The sequence below is a fragment of the Mastigoproctus giganteus genome, chromosome 1 (genome assembly GCF_048544385.1).
Source record: "Mastigoproctus giganteus isolate SK-2022 chromosome 1, ASM4854438v1, whole genome shotgun sequence".
Classification (NCBI taxonomy): Eukaryota; Metazoa; Arthropoda; class Arachnida; order Uropygi; family Thelyphonidae; genus Mastigoproctus; species Mastigoproctus giganteus.
In genome coordinates this window covers 215,082,230-215,109,661 of record NC_143575.1, presented here as the reverse complement: position 1 = coordinate 215,109,661, position 27,432 = coordinate 215,082,230, and the positions used below count along the sequence as shown (strand labels likewise).

General features: G+C 34.1%; 1 protein-coding gene across 1 annotated transcript in view; it reads right to left on the bottom strand.

The window, feature by feature from the left end:
* The window catches only part of skd (mediator complex subunit skuld), a 505,637-nt gene that overhangs the window by 361,931 nt on the left and 116,274 nt on the right, over nt 1-27,432 (bottom strand). The window contains exons 3-4 of the mRNA XM_090376037.1: nt 19,832-19,919; nt 8,099-8,179 (exon numbers count right to left, since the gene is read on the bottom strand). Of these exons, the coding sequence (XP_090232163.1) occupies nt 8,099-8,179; nt 19,832-19,919 (169 nt within the window). The remainder of the gene's footprint in view (nt 1-8,098; nt 8,180-19,831; nt 19,920-27,432) is intronic.

Below are 27,432 nucleotides of genomic sequence, written 5' to 3'. Positions count from 1 at the left end.
GTAAGTATAAGTCAGTATATATATTAATAACAGGATTAGGCAGTAAGATTACGCTGGTCGGGAAAAAAAACATTTGTTCACTCCCTGTTAAAATTCGATGTGATTCTTGTAGTTTGATGTTGCTGAATTCAAATATGGCAACCATATTGTAACACCCACCAATTTTAAGGGGGAAGAGATTAAAGTCAAAAACTAAGTTTCTAATAAAAAATATTTCATATATTTTAAGAAAATGTTATTACATACAGTACTAAATATTGAACAATGGGTCTATTAAACTTATTCTAGTTACAAAAATGTTTATATGATAACAAAACACTTATTTTGTCCTTTTTTGCTTTTTATAATACACCGGTGTCTCCCGTACAAGATTCCAACAGTAGTCTGCCAACATGTTTGGACTCCATTTTCCCTGGTATTTTTTTTTTTTATTTGAAAAATATCTTGATGAAACTGTTCATTGTGTTCATCAGACAATTCCCAAGTTTTCGTGTATAAAACATCTATATGGGAATGTAAGAAATGAAGTTTTAAAGACATGTTGCATCCCAACTCTCTGTATGCTAAAATCATCCATAATTTCACTGTAATTTTGTAATTTCTTATGCCTAAAAAGGAAGGCATTCTGGAAGACATTTTGGAATGTATTCTGGAAGACATTTTGGAATGTATTCCAGGCTCTTATTTCTGTAGCATTTAATTTTTTAGTGAATTCCTCATTTTGGAATAGCAGTTTGATTTGAGGACCCACAAAAATTCCCTTTTTTTATCTTGGCCTCACTGATTTGAGGAAACTTTTGCCTCAAACAGAAAAATCCTTCTCTTTTTTGTTCATCACTTTTCACAAATATTTTTATCAGAACTAGCTTGATGTGCAATGGAGGTTTATCAGAACTAGCTTGATGTGCAATGGAGGTAAATAGATTTTTTGACTTATTCACCAAAGAAGGATGTGCTATATTTTTCTAGCCTATTATAGTTTCTGAACAATCTGGCCATTATCCTGTTTTTTCCCCTGTAGTGGCAATCCTTCACTCAGTTATCCCACTTACATAAAAAGCAGCAGTATTCAGTGTATCCACTTTGCAAACCCAGTCAGCAAAGCGACTATTTTTAGATTGGTACAGATATTCCATTTGTTTTCTTGATAGCATATTTTTTGCAAAAGAACCTGTAGGTTCTCATATGTTTCCTTCGTGTGAACTGCATGGGCCAATGCTATAGATAGATATTTATTTCCATTATGGAGTAAAAATGTTTTAAAACTGACCTTTGATCAATCAATGAAAAGCCTCCACTGCTCAGGGATGTGCTTCAGATGTAACTCTTTCATTAATTCCTATACATTGTTACCATAAACCAAAGCAACATCCACGGAATAATAGGTCACTACATTAGGTTGCCTCTTCTTATAAAAAGATACCTTGACACCCTTTGCAGGAAAATTCCATTGCTGAAGCCATGATCCTAGTAATTGAGCACTGGTTTTGGATAGGTCCAAATCTCTGACCAAATCGTTCAATTCTGCCTGAATGATTAGATGAGGCTTTGCAGTATCAAGAGTTGCAAAGTCTGGATCTGTACTTGTTCTGGGTTCTGCATCTTCTGTGATTCCTTTTCTGATCCTGCATCAGAGTCAAGTACTTTGTACATAAGTTTCTGATGGCTTTGGGACTGGCACTGTATCATCAATAGGAACTGGCATTAGAGGAGAAGGTATGTTTGGATACTCTACTTTATGCCTGGATTTCCCAGGCATAGAGTAGACCCAGAAAAACCAAAAATATTGGTCATGCAAATGTAATAATCGTTTATGTGATCTGAAGGTTCCTGCCATATCACCGGAACAGCAAAATGCATCGATTTATGACTAGCTCTAAGCCAGCCTGTTAATGTCCTTGAACATGAGCTACAGGAAATCTTTGAGCCCATACTTTATCTTGACCTCCGACCTTACATCCAAAATAGAGTTCATAGGCTTTTCTCACAAGTTGTGACAGTGGCTTCTGCTGTGATTTTAATACCACTTCTCTGCAAATGTAGCAAAAGCTATCAGGCTTATTTTGGCAAGAACATGACATATTTCATGTACGGTTGAGGTAAGCACACACAAGAACACAATTAAGAAATGTACATAACACTTGTTTACAAACATTAATTCACTAAAACACTTGTTCACATTGTTCACCACTCACTCTCTGAAACACATACACTTTTTGAAATATGAAAATGCTTGCTTGGTGCAGAATCCACTTGTATGTATACTGGTAGTGAAGTTGCTGGAAGGCCGACAATGTTTCTATAGAACACTGTCAAAAGTTCTAGAACCTTCCAGAAACACCCTCACCTTTCTTCCACATGCGACAATATTCTAGAAGGTTCCAGAACACTCTCAAATGTTGTAGAAAGCTCCTGAATACTCTAAGAAATCTCCCAGATGTTCTAGAAAATTTTTTTTAAAAATAAATAGAAATAATAGATGGAAAAGATGATTAAATCAACTACAGGTCTTGGTTTTCAGTCATTAACCTATGATATCTGAAAACTAAAGGTAATGATAATGTTTTAAGCACATATCTCAGTTTTTGAACATATTTCTTACAAGAATCTGTCAAAATTACTTCAGGGAGGAGATTGATGCCAACCAGGGCTTTAAGTCACTCGTTAAGAAAGCAAAAAATTCTTGACTTATTTTAACAGCAGAAGGAAAGGGATAAACCATATTAGTCCAATGAATATGAATGACTCAACCACTGATTATCCAATACAGGTTGCTAATAAACTGAATATATATTCTACATTCACATATTAACGGGTTTTTAAAGATGACAATACTAGAAGTCTATCTGATATGATTATCTTGTTTATAAACATAAAAAAAATAAACGATTTTATGATAACTGCAAGGAAGCTGGAAGAGAAATTGTTGAAGCTAAAAGTAAATAAAGCACCTGGAGCTGATATAACCTATCCAATTAAAGTAAAATAAGCAGTAAGCAAACTTTTAGCTATAATATTGAGAATTCTTGGATTTAAGGTATGTCAACACAGACTGCAGATGTGCAAATGTCTTTTCTATTCATAGAAGAATATTCAAAGAATTTTGAATTCTGCACTAACGAGCAAAAATAATGAAATCAATAGTTAGGGAAGTAATTCATGTTCATCTTGACAGGAATGCAGTTATACAATAACCACAGCATGGAATTTGTTAAGAGGAGATCTTATCTGACCAATCTGATTAATTACTCTGAAGTAGTAATAAAGGAACAAGATACAAAAAAAATTGTTCACATTATATATTTAGCTATTCCACATAAACGACTGTTGTATAAACTGGAACAGTGTGGCAATGAGGGCAAATTATTGCTATGGATAAAAAGGATGGTTGGGCAGTAGGAGACAGAGAGCGATCATTAATAGCCACTACTCTTCATGGACTAATGTCAGTATTCATAGTGGCAACTAAAACTAGAAGCTTATAAAGCATTCATCACCCTCCAAAAATCTGTCCAGTTTTTCTTTGAATTTATTCAAATTACTCACTTCCATAAACACAATATTTGTTCAAACAATCAACCACCTGCAGGATGAAAGAAAACTTCCATATATTTTTCTTGGAACCAGTGGCATAGCTAAACTTTTTGGGCCCCTTATTTTTATTAAAATAGATTTTAATTAGGTATAATACAAAAAAAAATGTTGAATCATTTTAATAACATAAATATGAATTTTATTTACAATTTCTTTATTATTTTAAAAGCATCAAAAACAAATTAATATTACAATATGATACTACTTATTAAATACAATTTGACAAACATAAAAAAATTATACTATAACTAATAAATTTTCGAAAAAAGCTAAAATGTTACTTTTAGCACTTTTACATTTGCAAAATCATTAATAAAATCCATTTTACTGGCATATTTATGCTCAATTTACACTGCAAGATTGCACAGTCTACTTTGACCAATAGCATTTCTTTTTATAATTCGTAATTTACTAAATGATCTTTCAGCAGAGGCAACTGGCAGGGTAAAAAACAACATAAATAAAGTAAAAATTTCTGCTTACACTGGAAAGTATTTGTGAAGTTTGAGGCTGGTCAGTCTCAAAGGAATGTTGTCAGGGATTGGTATAGAAGATCTGGTGGAAAGCAATGATGACCCAAAGATCCAGGTTGACAACATCGCCATGGGCCTCATGGCAAATACAGGAACATCTAAGTCTGCTTTTACCAGAGCAACAGATAAATCCCATCCACCCCAGGTGGATGGGATCTATCCAGTTATATTAAAGGAGGCGGCACTGGAAGTAAGCAAACCCTTAGCCATAATTATGAGTGCATACATGGACTTAGGGAAAGTCCTCACGGACTGGACATGTACAAATGTATCCCCAATTCACAAAGGGGGATCAAAAGGTGACACAAGTAATTAAAGACCTGTGAGTTTAACTTCTGTTCCGGGGAAAACAATGGAGTCACTGGTTAAAGAAACATTGCAAGATCATCTAGACAAGAATGCAATAATAATTCAGAGACAGCATGGGTTTGTTAAGGGAAAGTCTTGTCGGACATATTTTATTGGATACTATGATGTGGTTACAAAGGAACTGGATGCAAAAAATAATTCTGATATAATATACTTGGATTTCAGGAAAACTTTTGATTCTGCTGCGCATGAAAGACTACTGTACAACTTGGAGTATGGCATTAAGGGCAAGTTGCTAGAATGGATAAAAGGGTGGTTGAGTGGGAGAAGACAGAGAATGGTAATCAATGGATGCTGCTCTTCTTGGACTAATGTTATTAGTGGAATCCCACAGGGTTCAGTGTTGGGCCCACTGTTGTTTTGTATATTTATCAATGATATTGATGAAGGTATATCAGGCTTAATATCCACGTTTGCACATGATACCAAGGTTGGCAGATTGATACCAAGGTTAGCAGGGTTGTTAATGACAGTAATGGCAGTGTGCTACTGCAACAGGATCTAGAAAAGTTGGGCAGATGGGCTGAGAAGTGGGAACTGAAGTTTATCATTGACAAATGCAAAAAACTGCATATGAGCAGAAATAACCCCAGAGAAATGTACCGTGTTGTACTACACTTAGAGTGGTAGAAAATGAAAAAGACCTGAGAGTAATTATGCATTCAGATATGAAGTTTTCTTAGCAGTGTAGATGTTTGTTTTGTTGTTTGTTATTTGGTTTTTAAGAGCATTAGCAACTAAGGCCATATTGCTCTGGGATATGTGGTGGTCATTCCCTGACCTTTCCGCATCCTCCGTATTTGGTGGTCACGGGCTTGAACCCCGGTCTAATCAAGAAGCGTGTGCTACGCACTACTGCTCCTGCCCACTTGGCTAGGGAGGTGACGCAGTGTGGACAGGCTGCCAGAGCATGTCATGGGGTGTTGTCAATGATATATAGGAATTTTGCTAGTAGGGAAGAGGAGGTGTTTATCCCTTTGTATAAGGGATAGTCAGGCCATGCCTTGAGTACTGCATACGGGGGTCTGGATGCTTCATTTTAGGAAGGATGTAGAGTTGCTTGAGCGAGTACAGAGAAGGGCTACAAGATTAGTGAGGAGAACAAAGAGGTCCTCTTACCAAGAAAGGCTTAAGTTCTGCAAACTGCAGCATCTGGAGACTAGGCACCTGCAAGGTGATCTGACTGAGGTGTATAAGACCTTGAATGGGTTGAGCAGGCTAATTCTGATGGAATTCTTCCTCTTGCTCAGATTACGAACCTGAGGGAGCATAAATTCAAATTAAAGATGTGAGGAAATTTGCCTTTAGCCAGCAGGTAGCTGATTGCTGGAACAAACTTTCATCTGTCATTGTGGAAGTTGATAGCTTAAATAAATTCAAGGAGGAACTGGACAAACTTTTAGAGGGAATGGATGTGTGAAATGGCTTTTTTTTTTTTTTTTTTTGGGTGATGCTACATAAGCTTACTTTTTTTGCATCACATTCTTCTACTACTAATTTAATACCATTGTATGTTCCTCTCACCAAAATGAATGCAGGAGAGTAGGTGTGGATAGCATGTTACATGGACCAAAGACTAATAGCAGTGTATATTGCTTACCAATAAGTCCAAATATCTGTACAGAATGACTGGATATATACACACATCTGAAGAAAGCCAGGATTTCTATTATAACATCACTGAAAATAACATATACAGAGGTGGAATGCTTGTTTGGTTGGGTATTTCTTTGATGTAATACTCTTAATTTCTTTCAGGGAAGTACAATGACAGGCAAAGGCACACAAATGATCTTAGATCATACTGGTGCAATATGACCTATAATGCTATGTGCTCATGGGGCATTTGCATATTTAGTGAGACTGGTCTGTGTGACCAGTCTCACTAAATATCATTGGACAAAGCATAAAAATTGAAATCTTCTAACAGATATGAAAGCAGTAACATCAAAACTAGACTATGAATTGAATTGCTGACCTGAAACGTGAAAACCTACTACCACTCTTCATAAGGTTTGAAAGAGTTTATTAGGTCCTGGAGAGATATATGCAAAACAGAAAAACCAAGCAGACATCCTAACATCCTCTTTATAAATACTCTGGGCCCAACCATTTCTAACTCCAAGCGAACTGTAAATCACAACATATATGATAAAGAAGGTTGGTCATTGAAGAATTCAATTTTGGCATCAATCTGTTCTGCTAATTTAGCAAAAAAGACTTTTAGGAAGGATGATCTGAAACAAATCTGCTAACAAAACATAATAGGACTTAAAAATGTCTTATTTTATACTTTTAAGTTTCATTGGTTGGTAGCTGTATAGTGAAAGATTTGTTTCAGTATTCTGCTAATGTGACACTAGTACAGTACTGTCGTTTGATTCATTAATACTAAAATTAATACAGTACTAACATTTGGTTTGTTATATATGTTTTTCCTTTTTTTAAAAAATAACATTTGTTTATTATCTATGGTTTCCCTCTTTAATTAACCAACTCAATTATCATTTTATTATCTTGTTTTAGGTGCAGATATTTTTATTTTTTATTTATTTTTTTATTTTTTTCATTTCTTTCATTACTTATGTTCATTTCATTTCATTCGCCCCTCTCCATATCTATCTGTATAGTGATTTACAGTTCAACCACAGTTGGAAACAGTAATACCCAGAGTATTTATAAAGACATGATAGAATGTCTGTTCATTTGGTTTTTTTCTTTTGCTTACCCCTTCATTGAAGAGGGCCTCATAATATCTGAGATGGCTGTATGAGGAGTGGCAGCAGATTTCCTTGGCTGAATAGTCCAGCAATTCATCCTGGTTTTGGTGCTCCCAGTTTCATATCTGTTGGCATGTCTCAATTTCAGACCTGCTGCGAGTAGTGTGTGTGTGTGTGTGTGTGTGTGTGTGTGTGTGTGTGTTGTTCTATGTAGCTGACAAGGCCCTGTATTGAGTAGCAACTAACAATCCATCCCAAACATCACATCACTCATTACCAGTATGTTATCCTCCTAAATTTGTAAATGCATTGTTATTTTGCCATTAATTGGAATTAACAAAATTGACACCATCTGTTTACCAATTATTCAGTAAAGTTCATATACTTCTGAAGTTGCAGTTAAACATTTCCACCAGTTTTTGCAATATGCATCATTTGTGACTGTTACTCAAATTTTAAAAACTAGTGTATATTAAGATTCATCTCTACACAGAATCCTTGCTCAGCCTACAGTAGTCAGTTCTTCTCTCATACCTATTTTTGTGTAATGGAATTCAAGGTGAAAAGTGGGTGTAAAAATCCTTGAAACCCTGATTTCAACTCTGACATGATAAATTATTTTCAGACTGCATATAATGTTCCAGACCAAGATCTGTGAAATCCATTTTGCACTAGGTCCTGCCCTCACTACCTATCCCTGTTCAAATTCGCTGAGTTTGTTTCCATGTGGTATGTTGTTTATAACACCACCTCAACCTTCTGCAGCTATGATCATTTATACCTTTCTACAATCACATTTCTTCTACATAATATATATGCAATCAACAATTTGTTAGTATTCCAGTAATTTTTTATAACATAGTTATCAAAATTTATACTTGCCTTCTTCCATCATGATCTAAAGAATCACAAGGCTGTACAAACCACTTTCCTAATCTAGTAAATCCCCTGGAGAGCAAGCACCTAAATATATAAAGACAATATAACCAAGATCTAAATTTTTTTGGTGAGATATTTAAAAAAGTTTAAAATCAAAATTAAACATCCAACCTATCTCAACACAGTGCCCAACATTTATAAAATTCTGAGTTATTTCAAAACAACCTTCACTGATGAAAGGGAGAGTCCTCATTGGAAAGTCACAACACTTTACCCCCCACCCCATACTGCTTTACACAGAAGCCACTTCCATGAAGTTGGAAATCCTGAACCTCAAGATTTTACAATTAAATTCACAAGCAGTCCAACATCCTGTATACTGAGAACTATGGTCAGAGGAGAGAATTTAGATGTTTGGTCTATACTACATAGCCCCAACTCCAACAACAATGAAAGGGGAGATTCCACCCCTCACATAGCTCTCTGTTTTTGTAATATCTGATGCCCAACCTTAAGGATTATCACTTCTAGTAGTAAACATCAGTTTTCTCAAATTTCACAGTAAACAAGTACAGAATGGGGAAATCCTTAAGGTTCAACAATAACACTAGTAAAATTTGATTAAAAAAAATAACATAAAGAAAAAGTAGGGGAGAAAAAAAACAGAAATGGTAGTAAAATTTGAAACAATTTATAAAGACTTTATATTTCAAAATATCTGTGGCTGTTCAACTGTGTCAGAGGGACATATAAGAGACAAAAATAGACTATACATGGTAAATATGCTTCCCACTACTGCTAAAACCTAAATTTTAGGTTTTAGACCTAAAATTAGAACAAAAAATTGAAGACCTGGAACTTTGGGTTCTAGACCAAGGTGACCCAAATGAGTCCTGTTATCATTGGATAGGAGATCAGCTCTGTAACAGGTGACCTGGATAAGTGATCTTTCACACAAAAGACCTCACAGCCAACCATACTACACCATCCTACATGGGGGCTCCTTGGTTCGGAAGCAATTGGCAAAGAGACATGGTTTTTGCAGCAGAAGGAAGCATATTTCCCACATAAAATATTTTTTCCTTATAGTTTCCTTTACCACAGTTGAAGAACTACAGAATAGCTTAAAATATGGCCTTCCTAAATTCTATTCCATTTTTTTTTTTTTTTTACTATTATTATTATTATTGCTATTGTTTATAAATCAAGATTTTAATTTGTGCAACTGTTATATTTTATAACTACAGTTTAGAAAGCTAAGAAAAGCCAATGACTGTACTAAAGTAAAATATATTGTAATCAACAAAAAGTATATGTATTAAACTTCAGGAGATAAAATGGAAATAATTAAGTGTTCAAATCTCAAAAAAAAAAAAAAAAAAAAACTGGAACGACTAAATCAAAATGGCAAAATTTTTGTACAGTAGGTGCCACTAAGCAGCAAGTAATTATTTTAGCTTCGCATTTTTCCCCCTTAATTTTACGTGTGACATTTAAAAAAAATTTATCATGTTATACTGAATGTCCTTTCTTTGTGTTCTGTAATAAAAGGAAATAAAAGGTTAGAATTTATTAGAGAATTTTGTCAGAATTTATAAAAAAAAAAGGAACAAGAGTCACACACATTTGATATAAATGATGAATGTTTTGAAACCTCAAAAATTTACATTTTTTAAGGGTTTATACAATTGCTAAACTGGAACGGTGAAACCAATAAAAAAAAATTGTTTTCACTGCAAGATAAGGAATCATTGTGACATGCAGCCAACAAAAATATTGGGAATATCCAGTTTTCTAAAAAAAAATGGAATGTGGTATGTAATTTATAGCAACGTTAAAGGGAAATTATTTACTATCTACCATAAATAAACTTTGACACAAATACATTAATGATTTTTAATGTATCAGTTTACATATTTAAAAATTATTTGAGAAAATATTAATAGAATTTGAGGTTGTCTCCAAATTCATATACAACACACAAATAGTGCTTTAATGGGAAAAAAATTTCATTTCTAATGGCTACAACTAACAACTAAATAAGATGTAAAGATCTTTCTGAAAGTTAGACATATTTACTAGAACATCCTGCCTTCATTATTCCTATATTATTTTTTACTAGTTTGTAAAAGTCATCACATGGCATCGCGTAGTTATATAAAATAAAAAATCATGGAATTAAAAAATGAAATTTCCAGCCTGTTTCATTCATCGGTACAACACTGACTGACTAATGAAAAAACATGTTCTGTATTTTCATTATGACACAGTAATGAAAATAAATAACTGCAAACTTTAAAAAGTTCACTCTTCTGTTTGTCACACTTGATCAAAGGAAAAAACTCTTGCCATTTCTCACTGCATGATTTAGAGGCCCATTTTGTTTAATAATTTTCTGTTTTTTGGAATACAAATTTTTTAAGACAGAGAATTGTTGGAAAAGTTCATTTTCACCGATATCTATTCTCAAGTTCACCAAAAAAAGTAATACACTTTGTACTTTCTCCCACATTGCCACCTAGCAGCATCCACTCAAATATTTTGTATTTATTCGATGGCTCAGACCAGTCCAGATCAGACCAGTGAGGTTCAGAATGTGACAATTTTTTTTAATTCAATATCTACAAATGAAAAAAATTCTTTCAAATGTTCTATCAAATGTCCGATCTAATTTTAAATGTAATTAGAAAAATAGGAAAATACCTTTATAACAAGAAGTTCAATATCACATGATAATCTCCCTAGTCCACATAATGCCATTCCCTGAATGGCATTATGTAAAATATGAGCAGAACAACCACTTCTTGAATATCAAACATTAACTTGACTTCTGAGTTTTTGAAAAACATTGTTTTTTCATTTATGTCTCAATCGACCAAAATTTGTGTTTGTATTGTCTGCTCAAAACTAATGCATCTCTAAGTTAATACCATGTGCCGATAAAATATCAACTACAAACTATGGTAATGTTTCTGAAATTTCATTAGGCAAACTCAATTTTCAGTAATTTAATTTTCATTTCAGCCTCTTGAGAAAAAATAATACACTACCAGGGAAACAATTTTTTCTGCTTTGTGCTTGCCGATATCAGTAGATATACTGTTAAAAAAAACAAAAAGTGCCTTTTAAATCCTTTGAAACTTCATTAAGGCAAAATGGAACAATAGTGCCTCTAATTAATGCCACAGTTTTAGTACTTCTACAGAAAAACTTTTTTGGTATGTTAGAATCAGAAAATCTTTTACAAAATATTTGGTTATTACAATAGGCTGAAGAAAAGGATGATCGACGCTTTAGAATATAATAAGGTGGGGTAATTTCACTAATCATTACACTATCTTCCTCGGCAGAATCTTTCTTATCAGGGTAAATGGCAATATCTTTTGACGTTCCCAAACAATTTGAAATTGAATGTTGATATTTTTGTGATAATATATGCTGTCTAATGTTCAATTTCCATCCAAGTCTCTGGCAAAGAATGCAAAGAACAGCAGCAAAGACTTCTATGCTTATATTAACAGTAGAATGAACAAGTTGAATCACATTGGGCACCTTGAAGTTAATAGGTTAACTGTTGATGACCCTGCTCAGGTTGATGAGAAACTGGAATAGGCGTTCTGCATCTAATATTGACACGAGGAATTCTTTAGGGGAGGGGATGTCAGAAGTTTATCAAACTCTAACAGGGGACAAAATGATTTTGTAATAACTGAAAGGAAAGTGGAAGAGAAACTGTTGAAGCTAAACATAAAAAAGTCAACTGGGATGGATGAAATCTATCTATTAATACTAAGAGAGGCAGCAAAGGAGGTAAGCAAACCCTTAGCCATAATTATGAGAGCATCTTTGGATTCAGAGGAGGTCCCTATGGACTGGAGATGTGTGACCGTATCTCCAATTCATAAAGGAGAATCAAAAGGTGACATGAATAATTACAGACCTGTTAGCTTATTTGTCTGTTTCAGGAAAAAATAAATAAAGTTACTGGTTAAAGGTCATTGACTACAGTAGTCAGTTCTTCTCTCATACCCATTTTTGTGTATTGGTTAAAGGTCATTAACCAATACACAAAAATGTTTAATATAATTCTTTCAAATGTTCTATCAAATGTCCAATCTAATTTTAAATGTAATTAGAAAAATAGGAAAAAACCTTTATAACAAGAAACTTGAGGTGAAACTTTATAACTTGAGGTGAAAAGTGTGTGTAAAAATCCTTCGAACCCTGATTTTAACTCTGACATGATAAATTATTTTCAGGATCATCTAGACAGGAATACAATTATACAGCAGTCACAGCATGGATTTTTTAAGGGGTGGTCTTGTCTAACCAATCTGATTGGATATTATGATACAGTGACCAAGAAACTGGATGCAAAAAATAATTCTGACATCATATACTTGGATTTCAGGAAGGCTTTTGACACCATTGCACATAAAAGACTGCTGTATAAACTGAGCAATGTGGCATTAAGGGCAAGTTACTGCTATGGATGAAGGGATGGCTGAGTGGAATAAGAAAGAGAGTGGTTATAAGTGGGCATTGCTCCTTATGGACTAATATTATTAGTGGATTCCCCCAGCATTCATTGCTGAGTCCACTGTTGTTTTCAATGTTTATTATTGATACTGATGAAGGTATATCAAGCTTAATATCTAAGGGTGAGCTACTGCAACAAGATCTAGGAAAATTAGGTTGTTCAACTGAGAAATGGCAGTTTGAAGTTTAACACTGACAAGTGCAAGGTGCTGCATTTCGGTAGCAGTAATTCCCGAGTAACTTATCAACTGTGTGATACTCAGGGTAGTGGAATATGAAATGGATTGGGGGGGGGGGGTAATTGTACAGTCAGATATGAAATCCTCTGAGCAGTGCAGACAGGCTGCCAGGACAGCTTGCGTGGTTTTGTCAATGATATACATAATCTTTGCTAGCAGGGATAAAGAGGTAATTATCCCTTTGTACAAGGCCATGGTTAGGCCACATCTTGAGTACTGTATACAGGTCTGGAGGCCTCAGTTCAGGAAGAATGTTGATCTGCTGGAATGGGTGCAGAGAAGGGCAACCAGATTGGTGAAGAGAACAAAAGAGTGCCCTTACCAAGAAAGGCTTCAGGTCTGCAAACTGCAGTATCTGGAGACTAGACACCTGTAGGGAGATCTGACAGATGTTTAAGGCCTTGAATGGATTGAGTAAGCTAAATTTGATGGCATTCTTCCTCTTGCTGAGACTACATGGGGGATACACAAATTCAAAATGAAGACGGATGCTTTCAGAACAGATGTGCAGAAGTTTGTCTTCGGCCAACAAGTGGTTTTTGCTAGTACAGACTTCCATCTGTTGTTGTGAATGTGGATGGTTTGAATAAATTCAAGGAAGAACTAAACAAATTCTTAGCAGGTATGGATGGGTGAAGTGTGTAGTTAGCTTTTTTTTTTTTTGGTTGATGCTATAAGTTTGCTTTCATGCATCATTTGCCACTACTACTACTATTAGCATGCTACTGTATCATGCTGAATGCTTGTCATCTGCAGAATGCATGTTTCTGCAACATCTTGTGTATAAGGGCATCCACCTGCTAGCAAACCCCGGGGGCTCACATCTAGTGAGTATGGGCTTGGCAAACCCAGGGTCCTGAGCTGGATATCATCATTCTTCTCTTTCTTGGTGATTCCTTTCTACTTCTCTCTCTCTCTCTCTCTCTCTCTCTCTCTCTCTCTGTCTGTCTGTCTGTCTGTCTGTCTGTCTGTCTGTCGGGGGTAACTTGGGAATTTTTTTTTTTTTTTTTTTTTTGGCTGGTGCAGCATAAGCCTCAGGCTTCCTTGTACCATATGGCCATTAATAATAATAATAATAATAATAATAATAACATGCCATCAGTTTCCATTCAGCAGTAACATGGCATTCAAGCAGTTAACCTAAGAAGAATAAATTTAAACCCCAAAAAACTAGTGATAGGCATAATCAAAAGGGCATAATCGATTATACTCATATCATTCAATTATGTCCATCACTACCAGGGCCATTTTTACCACTAGGCAAACCTAGGCAGCTGCCTTGGGCTCCATCTTTTTAGGGGCCCGGCACTCCCCCAAATGAAATAATTTTTACGAAAAAAAAACATTTTTGTTTTATATATCTGTTTGATAGTAAAAACAAATTGTATCTGTTAAATATATTTTTATATTATTTTCTAACAATAATTTAGATTTTTTAAATAAAATGTAATATTTTATTTATGCATCGTTCAGTGAAAGCTCATCACTAGATTTCAGCAGGTCAGCTGACTCTCAAGGTCTCAAGCGCTGGCCCTCAGCGCTTGGGTCAACTGTACGTGGCCACTGTTTACTTTCTCCACCCATGTACGGCTAATGGCTGATCAGCTATCTGGCTCCTGTCCGCACAGCACAACCAAAGCGTCAGTCGTTAGGGCTAACACATTTGAACATGCATTTTTAATCAAACTTTATCTCACATGTTTACTCTATTTTAATAGCACGGCATTAAAAATAAAGGTAAGTAAATTGAAATCAAATAAATTTAAATAAATAAATGACAGCATTTAAATAGGTAAATAAACAATTAAATAAGCAATTATCTGTTTTTAACAGATCTTAAAAACCATCATGAATCCATACATATATCTTAGTGGCTTCGAAAAGCATGAAAAGAAGAAACGAAGCAAAAAGGAAAATAGAAAACAGGAAAATGCTATGCTGAAGTTTGTCTCGTGGGTTCCGGCACTGATGTCTACATCGCTTTCGTCTTCAAATTGTGAAACATATGAAATAAGTATAAATTTAATAGAAAATAATTTCAATAATAACGACGCAGAGCATCAAGATGCTAATTTAGGAGAAATAAAATTACAATTGTATCCTTCGGATCTTTCCGATTGGCCCCCATATATTTCCACCAATTTTCAAAATTATTTCATAGAGAACAGACCACATCAAAATGTTGAGAGTATTGATTCCACAAAAAAACAAATGCAAGTTGCGGGCAAAGTCAAGTCTAGATCATTAACATCTGTAGCTTTTAAGAAAAAAAAAGCTAACGGAGAAAAAATTAACTGCAAGTGGCTTGTGTGTATAGTCCCAAAAGTGTTTCAGTATATTGCTATGTTTGCAAATTATTTTCTTACCAAGTAACAACTTTAATAACTGGGTTTAACAATTGGAAAAATATACACGTTCAGTTAAACAAACATGAAAATTCAAGGCAGCATATTTCAAATATTTCTATATTGTTATATAGGTCAACAAATTGCAATATAATTGATACTGAAAGAGAAAAGCAATACAGTAAAGAAAAACAGTACTGGAGGAATGTTTTAAAATGAGTAGTAGACACAATAAAAATGTTTATCTAAAAATTGTTTAGCATTTTGTGGATCAAGTAGCAGCTTATATTATTCTGGAAATGGTAATTACATGGGAGCTTTACAATATCTAAGCAAATTTGATCCGTTTTTAGTTGCTCCTGTGACTGAAATTGTGACTGAAAACATTTACAGCAGGCCCTCGTTATAACGCGGTTTGCTTTACGCTGATTCGCTATAACGCTGTTCTTATAATATAACCCGTATCTGACTATAACGCTGTCACAGATCACTATAAAACTCTTTTACAGTTGCATTTTTCCATATTTAACGAAATCGTTTCATTTGATGGAGTCGATAACTTGAAAATGAATAGCAAAACAGCATTAAAACGTTTCCCACGCCGACTTGAGAAATTTTCCCACGCTCAGTTAAATTTTCTCGCACGCTAATTTAATTGCAGTAGAGTGAGTTGTTATGTAGTTCCAAGATCAACATTTTAAAAAATGATCGAGTATATTGCTTGTAATATTTGCGTTATATGCATTTAACCGAAGTCTAGTCATCACTCAGTACAGTATTAGACAACGTGCGTAACGGGCAGTTTACTTGAACATTGTATCATAATTAATGCAACCAACGCAGTTACATTTTCGAAGAGTTAATAATGGCCGATAAGAATGAAAACGCAACAAGTCTGAGCGCAGTACGAAGACTATAAATGTAAGACAAAGACTGAATTTGAAAATTAAATTAGACGTTTTGAAGCGAATCGATTCCGGTCAATGACAAGCGGATGTGTGCCATAATTTAGGACTTGTGAGTTTAACTGTAAGAACAATTATAAAAAAATAAAGAATTAATTTTAGCAGCGGGAAAGATAGCTGTTCCACTGCAAGCAACTAGTGCTAGGCCGACTATTGGGATTGAAATGGAAAGACGTTAACTAATTTTATTGAAGATAATATCCAATGAAGAATTCAGTTAAGTTAAATATTACAAAAAAAAAAAAAAAGAGAGAGAGAGAGAGAGAGAGAGAGATTAGCCAATATGATGATATGAAGAAAACTCACCTAAAAAAAAAAAATGTGGAACCATTTAAAACTGGTAAGGGCTGGTTGAATAGATTTAAAATCTGGGGAGAAGCCGCAAGTGCAGATCAAGGAACCACAACTTTCAAAAAAGAACTTGTTAAAATTATTGAAGAGAGGTATTGTGAGTTATACTTCTCAACAAGTTTATAACATAGATGAAGCAGGACTTTTGTGGAAACGAATATCTAAAAGAAGTTTTATATTGAAAGAAGAAAAAAAAAAACATGCCAGGTTTCAAAGCGGCGAAGGATCGGGTGACTTTACTGTTGGGTGGTAACGCTGCAGGGGATTTAAAATTAATACCCCTTTTAGTTTATTTCGAAGAGGGCCAACCCAAAATCGACACATTTTTTGATTAAATTCGTCATTTAAATTAAATCGATTTAGATCAATTAAATTCATGATTTTAATTGGAATTTTAAGTTTAATTTTGATACGTAAGTAGTTACCACATAATTATATACGTATGTAATGCAGAATATTTGAAATGTATAAATATTTGAATATTAAATATTTTGACCAACATTTGTGCATCTTTTCACTACCGTTTATTACTGATTAGGAAATATCCTATGGCACCGACCGCAACTTACAAATGCATATGTTACCTTATGGTAAGGCGACGCTCGCTTAGCGCGGATTCACTTAGCGCTCTGTTTTTCCGGAACGAATTATCAGCGTTAAGTGGGGATCACCTGTATTTATTTAGAATTTTTTTTTTAATTTATTATATAACATTATTAACTAATGTACAAGTTAGTGCATTTGCATCAATTCTGTATATAGCCAACTACATAAGTAGTTATAAATTGGCATCATTAAGTATATCTCATATTGTGATATACTTAATGATGCCAATTTTATAACTACTTATGTAGTTAGCTATGTACAGAGATGATGCAAATGCACTAACTTGTACATTAGTTAAACTATTTACGTAACCTGAGGTTTTAGCCCTAAACTATATCGTAATAACATTATTACTAATACTACTTAACATTTGTTATTGAAAACATTTCTTTTAATTACAATTTTTTGTTTTGTTCATACGCTAGATTATTAAAACTGTAATTTTAATTTGAGATTGATGTTTATTTGTTGAATAAATTTATTTTGTATTGAAATGTGTTTCCTTTACCTTGCTCGTTCTTCTAATAAAAAATAATCAATTCTAGTATTCCATTCCAGATTATCCGTGTAACCTTTAATTAAATATCAATATAAAACTTTTAAGAATAGGGCCAGAGTTCACCAATTTTCCTAGGGCCCATACATGTATAAAATCAGCACTGATCACTACAGAAAGCTGCTGCAAAAGAATTCAAAGCAAGAAATCATTGTTTGAACCTGGTGTAATGAACTAGGAAATGGCAGCCTTATGTCATAACCAGGTATTTACTAGCTTTTTTATTTATTTATTTAGTTTTGTTAATGTTAACTTGGAATATCTGTCACAATGGAAATGTGCTCACATAACCTGCAGCATGTTTATACAACTTTTTCTAAATAAATATGCCTAAATGGTTGGCTTTGTAATTTCTGTTAATGATATAACAAAATGCATCATTGCTAGAACATATAGAGTTGGAAATATATAACCATTTCTAGACAGTTGATAAAAAATTCAGCCGACCGGGCTAGCCAGGTGAGTAAAGTGCCTGCCTGGCAAACCAATGGTCGCGGGTTCGAATCCCGCCTCGGGCTTGGATCAATGTACTGCAAAATACTTGGGAGGTGCACTATGGCCACAGAAGCCGATGCGCCAACAACTACCAAAAAAAAAAAATAAATAAATAAATAAAAAATTCAGTCTATAAAAGGCAATGATTCTACAGACTGAATGTTTAAACAAGTTCTAATGCTTGTTTTGCAAAAATTTTATAGTAATGCAATTTATGTGGCCACTACTGTATATATTACTTAAGCCATATAATCAGGCAAAATAGCCTGAATAAAAAACCTCTACTGATACTTATGTTATAAGCTACTTAAATTAGAGCATACAGAGTTGGAAATGGTATGAAAATTTTATTTATTTATTTTTAACTGATCTGTTCCAATTATGAACTCTTACCCCACATTGCTTAATGTTCACAACCAGTTCCAACAGCATGGCAATAACTCCAGTTTTTAGTGCTTGGTGTTTCCATACACCAAGATTTAAAAGCATGGCCATGTATCACTATTTTAAGATTTCCTAAGAAATTAATTGAAAACCTCAAAAGTTCACTATTCAGTTCTTAGAGGTTCATAAACAACTCGGCATTCTGGCCATTAAGCAAAATTCTGGTTTACAAAATCAGATTAAAAATTACAAAAAAAATAATAATAATAATAAAATAAAATAACTGCTCCCATTAAAAATTATATTTTAATTTTATATTGAATATAGAATTGGTGATCAAACAAAAAATTGACAAGGTAGTCAACATACATATCAACAATAAAAAAAAGTGACAAATGCTGAAAATATAAAAAAATAATTATGCTATTGTTCATAATGGAAACTGTGAATGTAAGTTTTTTTTTTACAACTTCAATTATTGGGACTATGAATACAATAAATTAAGTTCAAGATGGGCAGAGAATTGAAGACTATAGGGGGGGGAATTCAATAAGAATTACTAGCATGCAATGGCATTTCAAATTTTTAAATTATAGGGTGTAAGAACAATATTATGTGATTACCTATGTTACAAAATGTTTTTTTTTTTTTTAAGTCCCTCAACATTTAATATTTAGTGGGGGGTGGAGGAGGGTGAAACTCGATTAGGTAAGAAGTACATATAAAAACATTCTTACAAAGGTTAAAAATTTATCAGCATATTTATTGGCAGGCCGTATGACAATATATGACATAACTTGCACAGTTTAAACCTTAAAGCCAATTTCTTGTTCATATTATTTCATTAACATTACTATTATTTTTACATGATGTTATTTATGACGTTTATATATAAATATATATAATCTTTATTGTATACAAAAGTAATATATACAATATACTCTTCACAGCAACAATGCCAGGGATTAAATGAACTGCTCAAACTGTTTTTGATAATGTACTTTTTTTTATTGAACTACATCCCTTCTCAGTAAACTGATATATGGCCTACCCTGCATACTTAAATAAAGAGAATGAAAACTAGTCTAGCAGTGCATAAATTATGGCCAATATCAAAAAGTTGCATATGTTGTACAATAACAGAGAGAGCAGTAGTAGTGTAACTAGAGCATTTTAAGATCTATTCTGTTTAACCTGAATGCTGACAGAAACAATGGTGAAAAAGTAATCTTCTTATATTTCTTAGGACAGCTTACCTTTCTATTAAATTATGCAGTGCTTTAAACAAAAGAGTTCTGGATTCATATGACAATCCACTCTCCCAGGATCCCTGCTCAGCATCTGCTAAAAAATTCAGAGCAAACACCATATCAAAATTTAATACTGTGTCAACACTAACTAATGCAAAAAAATAAAAATAATTTGACTATCTAAAAAATTAAAATATATCACTAAAAATAATTGGGGGATATCAAGGTTAGCAAAAGTTAAACAAGCAGTGCATCAAAGCTGCTGTTCCTCACACATCACATAAAGCTAATTTTTAGAAAGGAACACAGGCAGCAAAAAAATAATAAAATAAACAATAAAAAAAATAAAGAGCTTGAACAATAAATAACTGAAAGCAAAAAAAAAAACTGGTATTATCAAGTTGTAAACTACATGAATGCCATTATGACAGATCCCTAGTATGAATCCTAATTTTTCTAGACATTTGTTTATCATCTATCCAGGGCATCTATCTGGCTATGATTTTAAATATTGTTAGGGTTTTAATTATTTGTGCTCAAGCATCTAACAGTCAATAAACTTTTTCTAATCTCAATATAATTACACCAGTGTTCATTATTTTATTCCATTCAGTACAAGTCAGTCTGATGTGCATTAATTAAAAAGTTCATTTGCTACCACTAATTTCATTCAGTGCATTTTAGTATGATCTTCATTAGCTTAACTTATTGATTCATTAATTATGAATTCATAAATACTGATCGAAATAACAAAAAAGGTATTATAGTATACTGTCTAGACTTTTTGACTTTATCTGTTTATCATCTATAATAAATTGACTTTACTGGTTTCAGAATTAAGATTTTAAATACAGTAACCCTAATCCTGCCACTGCTAGATGACATTCCTCACAACTAGTTCATATCAATCAAATTATCCAAAAGAACCTGGAGAATTCTTACTGAGGGAATCTCCAGCTGCTGGAGCATTACAGGAAGTGTCAATTGAAAAGCATTGTATATTTCTAATGCACTGCTCCATACATAATTTATTGATGTAAAATGAGAAAAGTAAGTTGGTCAGGTTTTTCAAGAGAGTTTTTTGAGTTGGTCAAGACATTTTGGGATTTGAACAGGCCTACTTTGGAACATTATCAGGAATATGAAGAGAATGTCAATAACACAAGATACTGTGCCATGCTGAAAGAGAAACTTAAACCTACTAATCACAGAAAATGCAGAAGTTTGCTATCAAAAGGTATTCTGCTGCAGCATGACAATGTTGAATTTCATTCGGCTGTTGCAGCCATTGAAATGATTCAACAACTTAATTTTGAACTTCTCTGTCACCAGTCACACAGTCCGGCCCTCAATCCCTCATTACCTTTCTAGCCTATATTACCTTTCTGGCCTTCTCAAAAAAGCATTATGTGGATGATAATTTCCAAATAATGAAATTAAAAAAGCAATGCACAAGTTGCTTCATAACCAATTGAAAAACTTTCCTCATATGGCATTAAGACACTTGTGAATCTATTTATTTATTTATTTTTTTTTGATTTGGTAGTTGTTGGCGCATCGGCTTCTGTGGCCATATTGCACCTCCCAAGGTTTTTGCAGTACTTTGATCCAAGCCTGAGGCAGGAATTGAACCCGCGACCTTTGGGTTGCCGGGCAGGTACTTGACCCACTCGGCTAGCCCGGTCGGCATTGTGAATCTATGTGAGAACTATTTGGAGAAGCAAGAAAAAAGGAATACTAAGATTTTTCATATTTTCCTTTTCTTAATTTAATAAAATAATAAATTGCTTTTACTTTTGCTTAACTTCATAGCAATCACAGCTATAAATTTCATTCATGCAAGTTCCTGAAACTTGACTAAGGCCCGACACTGCAACATCTAGGATACAGGCATAACAATGCCCCTGCAATTGCAGGGGGACCTGAGTCTGACCTCCAAACACCCTTAAAACTTTCATCTTAATCCAAAAGAAAACAATCAGGTGACTTAATGATCTCTCTCTCTCTTTCTCTCTATACACAAACTTTCGGTTTCACAAAATGGAATATGTGTTTTTGCCATGAAACTGACTCAATATTGTACATCTTTCTTCCAAACCAATCCATACATGTATCTTAGAATCAATTTGCCATTCAACTCCAAATTAAAAACTAACTTTTCTTCATTTATTTTCTCAAATTCTTTTTTGCTGGAACAACCCTCTTCCATATGTATTTTATATAAATTACAACAGACAGATTTTTTTTTTTTTTTTTTCAATTCTTTTTATATTTCAACACAGCAAATGCTGGCCAAAGAACAGTACTCCACTATAGCTATTTTTTGGGTGAACATACAATCGCTACAGATAATAATGAGCTGCACATTTTTTGCAAATAAGTATGGGGCTTAATAATTTGCAACATGTGCATACTGGCAAGAATACATTTTAGCCAGGAACTGCAGTCACCTTTGCCTCCATTTATCACAGCCACAACTTTTTACTTTTGAAAAGCTGTAGAGTGTTTAATTTTTATGAGAAAAAATATTAAAAAAAAAAAAAAAAAAAAGCATAGGAAAGCAAGAGAACTTTTAAAATCCAGACTGTGGAGTAGAAATTAAACTTCACTGACAACATATGCATTTTATACTAAGATACAACTGTAAATTGTTTACCAGTACAGTATGCTTTCAACTTTTCCCTCTGTGGATTTTTGTTTTATTTGTCTGTTAGACACGAACTGACTATGACTGCTTCGTGGAAAACCTCCTTATTTTGCCTTCTTCAGAAAAGTTGAATCAAAGTTTGTTAACAACAAAGGCTCTGCTGTCAAGATATGGCTGTCAAAAGCACTTACCAAGTTGAACTAGAAAAGAAACTCTTTTTTTTCTTTTTTTTTTTCCTCCCACCTGGCTAAATATCCTCTCATATTTGTAAACTGTCAAAAGGAATATCTGTCATCTGTTATATCTGTCAGAAAGGAATTAAAATGGGGGCACATCAAGCCCTCAGCTGCCGAACTCAATGCCACAGTTGGGCAACTGAGAGCTTGTGCATCAGACAACAGCTGCAATTTCCAAGGCAAAATGCCGTTCCCACAGGAGGTGGTTATTGTCATTCACTCTACTGCAAATGTGGCATTGCCTTATACAGTGGGATTATGACCTCCTAATATCTCAGAAAACTGCCCATAATGTAACTCCCAGATCCCTTTTCTCCTCCACTGTTTTTAATTCTACCCCATCAAGTGTATAATTTATTTGGGGATTGCTATTCCCAAGTGTAAAACCTTGCATTTTGCTGCATTAAACATAGCTGCCACTTTTCTGGCCATCTTTGAAGTCTGTTCAAGTCATCCTGAAAAAGCTTGGCAATGATCGTTATCGACTCTATCAATCTTTACATCACCTGCAAATTTTGACATCATGCCTTCTATCCCTTTGTCGATGTCATTTATGAAAATGATAAACAACACTGGTGCAAGAACCGATCCTTGAGGGACCCCACTCCTGAGTTACACCAATCTGAAAAATATCCATTAATCACACCCCTCTGCCCTGCAGCCACCCAGCAATCCATCTTAGACTTACCAGTAATCCCAACCTGCTGAAGCTTATATAGTAACCTCTCATGAGGGACCAAGTCAAATGCTTTGCTAAAATTCAAATAAACCAAGTTGAAATTATTCCTTACATCCAGCTCATGAGTAACTGTATCATAATAGCCTACTAAGTTAGTTCTGCATGATTTTCCCTTAACAAAGCCACGTTGTGTATCCTTCGGAATACCATATCTATCTAGATGGCATTCCGAATTGTAAATCAATTGCCTCTAAGATTTTTTCTACCACTGAAGTCAGACTAACTGGTCTCTAGTTGCCAACTTCACTGTTAAAAAAGGTTTTATGTATTGGCGATACATTGGCACTTCTCCAATCCAAAGACTCCTCATAATTAACCTCATGGTTCAATACACTCCCTGGCAGTCTCCTGCAAAACTACCAGGTATATGCCATCAATTCCAGGAGCCTTATTTGCCTTTATGCTCAAAAGTTTTTCTAATAAACAATCATCTGTAATTTTTACTACATTTTGGCCAAGGTAACATACTGGTGTACAATCTATTTTGTTTTAACTAGATATGAGAAGTAATGAGTTGTAGAGTTGACAGTTATATTACAAGTTATTACTATTTTTGGTAACTCTGACTTAATCCTTGGAGACTGGTTAATGATCACTGCCAAGTAACACTCCATCAGAATGACTTGAACAGGCTTCAAGGATGGTCAGAAAAGTGACAGCAATGTTTTAATGCAGCAAAATGCACTTGAGAAATAGCATCTCCAAAATAACTTGATGGGGTTGATTAAAAAAAGTAGAGGAAGAAAGGGATCTGGGAGTTATGATATGGCCAGATATGAAGTTCTCTGAGCAGGGTACACAAGCAGCCAGAAAAGCCATAGTGATTTTTCAAAGAATAGCTTGTAGAAGTAGGGAGGTCATAATCCAAATCTATAAAGAAAATGTAAGACTGCACTTTGACCCTTTTGTCTTTTTTTAGGTGAAGTCTCCAATTATAGAGACCTCACTTTAAAAAAAAGCTACTAGCTTCTTAAAAGAGTCCATCAAATGGAGTGATCTGCAAAACAGCAACCAGGCACCTCAGAGGGGCCTGAATGAGGTCTGTAAAGGCTCTGCGAGGGGATAGTGAAATGAAAGAAGGCAAAATTTTCACTATTATAAACAATTACAGAACTATGGGCCATAAATTTTCAATTATGGGGAAAGGTTTAGACTGGATTGCACGTTTTCTTTTATCCAGCAAGTTGTTAATTACTGGACCAAGTTACCTCCATAAGTGGTTGGGACTGATAGCTTGGAGAAATTCAAAAGTCAAACGGATAGTTACCTATATGAGGAGGGAAGCACATAGTTATCTATTTTTTCAATTTCCTTTTATTTTTTATATTTTTCTATATATTTTTACTGTTATATTTTATTTTTTTTTTATTCTTTTAGTGTTTATTATTATTTACTTATTTATTTTTTTTTATTATTATTTTTCTAGTTGTAAAGCCTTCTAGTTGAATTTTTCTAGTTGAAATTCCTTCATTTCTTCCAAATGAAGAAATTCAAGTAACAATAAGTTTGAAAAATATAGCAAAAGAGAGTGTTTTTTTAAGCAAGTTAAGAATATTGTATTATTATATTGTTGTTGTTTTTTATATTGTTTTTTTTAAATAATTTTTACCCTTAAAAAAACACTGATTTAAAAAGTCATTATCAGATAATAATCTTGAATTTCCTGGATAGTAAATGTTTTAGGTGTGGCAAAGTTGCAATAGTAATCCCGCTAAATTTTTTCTGTAGCAGTAATCAGAGATTTGGTTGATTTTCGGTAGAGCAAAGACAGTGGTTAGACAGAATGTCTCTTTTGATCATTGATTTCTATATTTTTCAAGCAACTACTGCTATTATTTACCACTTTTTAGCATTAGTTAGCTCCTTGTGACATTGATTCTGTAGGGCAAACACCTATTCGTTAACCTATATTAAATTTATTTTATAAAGATAAAATTGTCATGGCATTCTCCATTTTAAATAAATTATGTAATGTCATGAGGCTTTTACTGTAAATTTCCTGGGTGGTACAAGATGAAAAAAAATAAAAAATAAATTGAAAGTAACGGTTACTTTTTTGAGAAATAACTCAGAATTTCCTTTTGGAAAAAAGTAATTTAACTAAAATTAATTACTGTAAAATTTCCCTACATCTTATATGGTCGAACATATACTAGGTGCATTTAGCTTCTTTTTTTTTAAAGGTGGCCAACCCTGTGGCAAGCATGTGCTATTGTTAGTGGTATATTTATCAATGTAAAAAAAGAAAAAATAAATAACATAAAAATCAGAAATGAACATACAATTTAAATTCCACTTTTATTGGCAAATATTATAACCCAGTTCCCAAAGTTCATATTTACCACTTTTTATCATTAATTTAATGCACATAAGGCATTAGTCAACTCTTCATGACATTGATTCTGTAAGGACAAACACCTACTGGTTAACCTATATTAAATTTATTTTATAAACAATTTTTTTTTTTACTTTTATTATTACAAGTTCTTAGCATATACAGTAATTCCTTTATGTAGTTAGCAAAAACATTTGTGGTACATGACACAATGCAAGAGAAAGTTGGTCATCAACAGTTATTGCCTAGCCAAGTAATATCCAGGTGAGATCTTCACCTTTCACTAGAACTTGTCCTTTATTTCATGATAAAGGGGGGGGGGGGGGGAGAGTAAATAATAATAAAGCTACTTATTTCTAGGAAACCCTCCTTGTCAGTTTTCTACTGAGATTTACATCTGCAACAATATTATTATTATTATTAGCTATATGGTGCAAGGAAGCCTGAGACTTATGCTATACCAGCCAAAAAAAAAAAAAAAATTTCTGAATTACCCTAAGAGAGAGAGAGAGAGAGAGAGAGAGAGAGAGAGAGAGAGAGAGAGAGAAGTAGAAGGGGAATCACCAAGAAAGAGAAGAATGATAATATCCAGCTCAGGACCCTGGGTGTGTCAAGCCCATCTCACCAGGTATGAGCCCCTGGGGTTATGAGCACAATGCACATCTAAATGACCAGTATTAGTAATTATTTAATTAAACTTATTTGTGACCTTTGGGAATCAGCAAACCCACCACCATATGAGAAAAATAAACATCTCTTAAATGATATCTTTACTTGTGAATTTGTATTAGATATAAGCAACAAAATATTTTTTCCAAAATACTCCTAAAATCTACATGCCCCTTATTGTCGGAAAAATAAGTCCGTTTTTTTACACAGTAATATTGCAGAGAAAACATCTCTCGAAACGTACGGTTTTTAATTATACGTTTCGTATAATTAAAAATCATACATACGGTACAAACGAATTCTAAACGATACATGAGCGAAGCCAACGTGACGTCACACGATTTTGTTATTGGCGCAGAACTGAACTCGAGGCAGAATTGAGTTTGGCGGCGGAAATAAAGCCCAACATTTAAAAATATGTTCGTGTTTATACTTTAGCAAGACCAATAAGTCAGGGGAGTCTAAAACGTAAATTGCAGCCGGACTTCAATCCACTGCAGGATGGAAGCCTCCTCAACGATTCATGTTGAGGGAAATGGACCATAATCTGCCACGCTGGTCCAGTGCTGGTCGGCAAATCGACCGTATTTAGCAGTCAGGGGTTTGAACCCCGGGCTACTCAAAGAACGTGTGCTACTGCACTCCTGCTCATAACCACTCGGCTACGGAGATTATTATTACTATTATATTATTTCTCCCTGATTGGGGGTTCCACCCCGTGACGGGTATTGCTACCAAGAACACATGCTGGTTGTTCTTATGTCTGGTGTTACTGTTGGTCGAGGAATTCTGACTATCATACAGGTGTTCAGGATTGCAACTTTCTGGAGTTCCTTGTAGGTGTTCGCTGGGAGACCTATTGCTGCTAGGCTGTTATGTAGGGCACCATACCTGTGGTTGACACGATGATCATTACTTGTTGCATATGCCACATATCTTTAATCTCCTGTCTTATGTTCGTGCACTTCCTGATTTTTTCCC